At 41.0% G+C, this 6790-nt stretch overlaps 1 protein-coding gene across 1 annotated transcript; it reads left to right on the forward strand.

Moving 5' to 3' along the window:
- Window positions 1-1479: 1479 nt before the first annotated feature.
- On the forward strand, window positions 1480-6487 carry LOC124119008 (mucin-2-like). Its single transcript, XM_046481357.2, has 4 exons — window positions 1480-1743; window positions 3748-4540; window positions 4967-5109; window positions 6259-6487. Exons 1-4 carry the CDS (start codon window positions 1510-1512, stop codon window positions 6400-6402), a joined length of 1314 nt encoding a protein of 437 aa, XP_046337313.2. The 5' UTR covers window positions 1480-1509; the 3' UTR covers window positions 6403-6487.
- Window positions 6488-6790: the final 303 nt, after the last annotated feature.

Raw genomic sequence — 6790 nt, forward strand, 5'->3', positions numbered from 1 at the left:
GTACTAATAACCTAGTGACTCACGTAACAACGGCTGTCAATCTGTCTGCTACAGCTACCATACCATCATCCCTGTCACAACTGGCGTATTAACGGCTTATTCGAAATATTAATTGTAGAAACGTCGTTAACAGACTAAAGTACGTCGTATTCAGTCCTCAACTGGATGTTACCTTCCTTATATCATCTAACAGCCCTGTTTGTGAAAATATGTACTAGACATAAGATTTGAAGACTAATTAAATCAATTGTAAGACCGCATTGACCATAAAACCGAATAAAATATGTCTCGGTATCATCTCTTGTGTATTAGATGATGGTTATGACCTGAAATGTTATAACGTTTGATTAAGAAGGAGAAACACTGAAGTGTTTTACAATACTTGGAAACATGAGCAATAAGATGTAGCAGCATAAACATGCATGGAATAGGGAAAATGGTGCAAACAAATTGAAAAGGATTTTAATACAAAATTATTGAACTAAATAACTTGCCTGAACAGAAGGGGTACCCAAACTTGTTTGACAGTTATTCGTGTGTTGTAGACAGTCGAATGGGACGCATGTGTGTACGTAGGGTACGCATATCTATTGCCAGTTTTAGTACACATACACTTTCTCTTTTTGTGTTGATATGATTTCTATTTTCGTACATGATATGATTTCATTTTTTATCTTTGGCTGCTATGTTTATATATGTTCGAGAAGCTGTCTGTCCCTCATAAATTGACATTGTTCTGCCTCGCAATTGCATCTCTTGACTACAGGAGATCTACAGCATATAGGGGATCTAACTGCAATTCTTGTTTTAACCAAGCCCGGGTTTAACATTCCAGTAACTGGATTCAGGTTGATTGCAAGATATGCATACCTCGTCACAGTGATTGTTTGTTTGTTAGTTGTATAACGCCGCACTTAGCAATATTTCAGCTGTATGACGGCGGTCTGTAAATAATCGAGTCTGAACCAGACAATCCAGTGATTGACATCACGTGCATCGATCCACGAAATTGGGATACGATGACATGCAGCAACCAAGTCAGCGAGCCTGACCACCCGATCCCGTTAGTCGCCTCTTACGACAAGCGCTGTCGCCCTTTTACGCCAAGAATGGGTCGTTGAAGATCTTCACGGGTCCATTGACGCAGGGATTTGTGTAAAGTCATTCAGACAGCATACAATGCCAACTCAAAAATTATACTCAGTGTCTCCGCAAAGTAATATAGTACGGTACTTAGGGTACATGTGAGATTATACTCAGGTTAAGGAGATGTTCATTTTCCTTACTTTGTTGATACTCTACCCAAAAGAAAACCGCCGTCCCTTACTTATAGAAAGTCAATCAATGAGTTGTCAGTCCTTAAGTTAGCACTTGCAGAACTTCATTATCAATATTAATGTGCACGTTAATTCCCCACGGCTTGATATATTAAGCTGTACGTTACTATTTGCATGTTAGTGGCTAGTCGGCGTCTGTAGGAGTAAGTAAAATCTAACAGTACCCTCAACCATGTACATGTTTGTATTTGAGCTGTTTACAGTCTACATTATATGTAGCCACGCCACATGTAAAGGCGAGGATGTGTTCCTTACCCGGGTCGTGCCTTCGTCGCTGGTATGTGATTCTCTGTGTACCTACACAACGAGGTGTGGCTCCTACACCTGGGATGCTGCCACCAGAAGCTGCCACCTGCACACACAAGGTGACACAGAGACAGAGACGATGCCCCATGCAAAATATTTGGTAAGTTAAATAACATAATAACATTTATAGGATGAAATCACCCATTTGTATAACAAAAGAAGTAGTGTATTGTTATCTTCATTAAATAAGTAAGTAATTACAAACCCATTCTGGATATTATTGTACGGAATGTGTTGGGACTTTGTTGTTCCCTTTTGTAACAATACACAAATATAAATATGTATAGGAAAACAAAGGTATTTCCAATCTTGAATTAATCATCCACTACACCATACGGAATGAAAACAAACTTCCTCCTTGATGATAGTCCACTTAGATCACATAGAAACAAGACTCTGCTTCCGTGGAAATGTAAAGTGTATGAACGTTACATTGTCTTTCTCGTGTTTTGTTTTCAGTTTGCCATGCACTTTCTTACCCGAGTCATAGATTAATGTCTGGTTGCTTTCTTTACCCATTTAAAGGGCACAGACAACTCATTATAGATGTATTCAGCTGCGACTAAAATCCCAACCCCCTTTGTCTTTGAGAATTGGTGTTGGTAAACACAGGACACAAAAGTCGGAGAATGTATTTGTATGCATGCATTTGTATTCATAAAGCTGTATATACAGTGTCCATACAAATGCAAGCTATGTTTCTGTAGATCATTTCTACATTGAGGTATAATATCTTCATTAAGTCCTAACAAATGCAGTCAATTCTCAGATACTGTTCTGTACTTCATTAACATGAAGCATGTTTAAGGATATGATAGTTGACCTTTCACGCCTCTTGTTCACAACCATCACACTTTCCAAAGAATCAAACCCCTAGCGCTAGCCTAGTGGTTAAAGCATTCGCTCGTCACGCCGAAGGCCGAGGTTCGATTCCCGACATGGGGACAATGTGTGAAACCCATTTCATGTGTCTCCCGCCGTGATATTGCTGGAATATTGCTTAAAAGCGGCATAAAACCATACTCACCCACTCATTAACCCCCAGCGCAAACTTACACATTCCCCAGAACCGCAGAGCTTTTCCACAACAGCGCCCCTTTCCTACAACCTTATCCCTGTCTAACAGCACCACCTCTTGTTCAACCACGCCCCCTCCACATAACTTCATATGTGCTCCTCAACATCAAACCTTGCTCACAACCACACACCACACAACAAATCCTCACCCTTCCACAAAACTGCAACAACTCTGACATAATCGCTCGATTTCACACAAAGTTCATGTTCACAACTATACCCCTTTCACAAAAACCGCAACCTTTCACACAACCACACAACCAGATACAACAGCACTCATTCCCAACAAGCATACGCCTTACCCAACATCACCACTTCCCACAACGTCAGATCTTTCGAAAAACCACGCCCCGTTCCCAACAACCCACATCGCTTCTCGAAAATCTCACACAATCTCAAAACTTTACCATCTCTACAACCTCAACCATTTCGCACGACCAATCCTTTTCTCCAAGAACACACGTTTTCCCACAACTTCACACATTACCTTTGCAACCACGCCACTTGCCCACAACCACACCCTTACAAATAATATACGAAATAATTGTTTGCGGCCATTGTGGCAAACTGTTGTCGTTCTAGGTAATAGGAGAATGATGAACTGGAATACAAGGGATATACACTCCAAAGAAGGATACATTTCGAGATAAACAGATTTAGAATTTAGGAGGCTGTTCGTGTTGCTATACTCAACGATTGCTGTTGTCACTACCCTTTAAAACTAGCTTGGAATGATTTGGGTTTTATGCTGCTTCAAGTAATATTTCAGCAATACGATATTGGGGCACACCGAAATGAGTTTCACATCAGCAATAACATTGTCGGGACAACTTAAAAAGGCTCCATGTATCCATGTATAAAACCTGTGTTTCAATTTTTTTTCTACATTTAGAACAGGTTTTTGAAAAGATCCATTGGCGTTTATATTTTTCACTCACAAATATTATCGCATTCTGTATGTATAATCCTAATGGAATCCAAAGTTCAGAGTAGAAACTGTAATGGTTTTTTTCCTATGTGTTGGCAGAAAGAGTCTCAGGGGATGGTGTGTCGCGACCATCCGTGTAAAGAGAACGAGGTTTGTGTGCCACTTGAAGCAGGGACTACATACGTGTGTGTGGCATCAACAGCCGCCACTACCACAACCACCACGACCTCTACTACCACACTGTCCATGACGCCATCTGCTACCACCACAACCTCGACTCCAGCACCTACCACTACCACCACGACTCCATCACCTACCACTACCACCACGACTCCATCACCTCCCACTACCATCACAACTCCATCACCTACCACTACCACCACGACTCCATCACAGACCACTACCACCACGACTCCATCACAGACCACTACCACCACGACTCCACCACCTCCAACTACCACCACGACTCAATCACCTACCACTACCACTACAACTCCATCACCTACCACTACCACCAAGACTCCATCACAGACCACTACCACTTTGACCCCACCACCTCCCACTACCACCACGACTCCATCACAGACCACTACCACTACGACTCCATCACCTACCACTACCACCACGACCACTACTACCAAACTGTCAACGACGCCATCTGCTACCGCTTCCACCAACATGACTACATCACCGACCACTACCACCACGACTCCTTCACCTACCACTGCCACCACGACTCCATCACCTTCCACTACCACCACGACTCCATCACCAGCCACCACCACCACGACTCCATCACCTTCCACTACTACCACGACTCCATCGCCTACCACAACCCCCCCAACTACGACTACTACCACGCCATGCCCTGTCACTGTTAATCAGGCAAATGGTAGGTGTAGTGCGACACGTCTCGTGTTTACAGCTACAAGTACTCGGATTTCTTTTACTGATAAAAATTCTATATTTTCAAAGTATATATAAGAGAATCCATCACTAAAACAACTTATTGTCTTGTTAGACGTCAATATTTTCTGTGTCGCATTCCGGAAGCAGTGTTCATATAATATACTTGTTCAGTAATCGCAAACAATTTCTCTTTGTCCATATGATTTACACAGGGACCGTACAATTATACCGTTAATATTAAGTAAATTCCTTTAATTTTCACCTGTTCGTCATGCTTGGTCGTGAGCACACCTTTCTCTTATAACATTTAATTTGCATGTATTTCATTACCAATTACATTTGGCTAATTTCTTCAAAATATATTTGATGTCCCCTACTGATCATTATTATTTGTCTACTCGTTCTACAGATCCATACACATACGTTGGGTGTTACAACGATGACAAGAGTCATGTACTTCCACACGGCAAATTGGTGAACGGAACATGCCTGACAACTGAAACATGCAAGCTTCATTGCCACGGAATGAACTACATCTTCTTTGGACTTAGGGTATATTGAAATTTATAATAATTATATATTTTTTTGAATAATAAACAGTAGTACAAACATTCAAATGCAACAGAAACACAAGTGTTAAAAGTTAAAAGCAGATAGAATCACTTGCTGATTTTCAAATGTAGCTAGGTTTCTTCCCAAACTCCATGTAATACTTGGCGAAGGACGAACACATTGGTCGAGGAAAGGTACATAGCAACATACCAATACTGGAGTGTGACAGTCTGTTTATATTTAAATTTAAAGCTGACATGATGAACAAGGCTTATATGTTACTAAAACAACTATTTGTGAGCTACCGTCTACCACACGAGACTTAAAACGTCTTTCCAGCTCAAACATAGGTAAGCTGTAGTTATTATTCTCTCGGTTAAGTACAAATGGTAACAGAGCCAAAATGATGTCACTCTGTGGCTAGATACTGGTGGTTTGAGTTGGAACATTCTACATTTGTACCAGTTGGAAGACAGAGATCGCCCAAATTAGGGTTGCAAGAAAACCATGTATCAGTACAGATTCGCATGATATTAAGGGATGCATGTTTCGTATATTATGTAGTAGCGATGCACATACTATTGATGCACATATTTCATTGTCACAATCCACATCACTACGCTATATGGGAGGACATGGGGTTTCTGGGTATGAATTGGTTCCTATGGTGTATCGTATGGGGAGAAATTGATCGGTTGTTGGGTTTTGGTAACTTGGTAGATTTCATATCATTGTACAAATACAGCAGGCTAACATCAAATGTATCCGTCTGACCAGTACCTCAGAGCAGTACATCTGACCAGAACCTCATACGGGCCAGTGCATGAGACCATTTCGTCAGGCCCATACACCAGACTAGACCGTTAAATAGTACATCAGACAAACACATGACACCAGCCCATCACACCGGATACATATCGTATAATTACCACGAGATACTCACATTTCTGTGGCTGGCGACATGCATATTTGTACCATGATGTTAATCCAATTGCCTTTGTGACGAGCACCTCATGTCAAGTTTGTTTATTCCCTTCTTCAGAATCACAAGTTCAGACATATACATCCGGTTATCGGGGGCTTAGTGTTGGAGTTTCCAAATAAGCAGGAAATCAGATACAGTACTGCACATGCTACTTCTGATTCCAGGGAGGGCGTAAATGCTTCTGTGGTGATGTCATCAAAGATGGGTACATGAAGGTACCCGACAGTGAATGCAACGTCCCATGTCGTGGTGACAGAAGCACGATGTGTGGAGGAGGCTGGAGGATTTCCATCTATAAGATTGTCTAGTGTACAACAGCTGTTCTAATTGGTCACTATTTCCGTGCCATGCAGGATGTATGCAATCAACAGTTAAACTAATGGGTCACATAACTACTACCGACCATGATACATGGAAATAAATATCTTAACAATGGAAATGTACATCACTACTTACTGGTGTTTTATTTCATTATCCCTTCACATTTCTGAATAAAAATTGTGACCTCCTCGAATCTTTCTCTTTCATTGAAATAACATTTGACGCAAGCAGTGTGCAAACCGTCTATCATTTCTGACTTTCACTCACACTAATGTCAGACTAAGGTTGGTTTTATTAACATATCAAAATAAAGAATTTAGACATAACAGCATAATATTTGAAAGGGTAATTGAAGGCAAGTACCAATGGTTCTTA

The sequence above is a fragment of the Haliotis rufescens genome, unplaced genomic scaffold (assembly GCF_023055435.1).
Source record: "Haliotis rufescens isolate VD_foot unplaced genomic scaffold, xgHalRufe1.0.p SCAF_125, whole genome shotgun sequence".
In the NCBI taxonomy this organism is placed as follows: domain Eukaryota; kingdom Metazoa; phylum Mollusca; class Gastropoda; order Lepetellida; family Haliotidae; genus Haliotis; species Haliotis rufescens.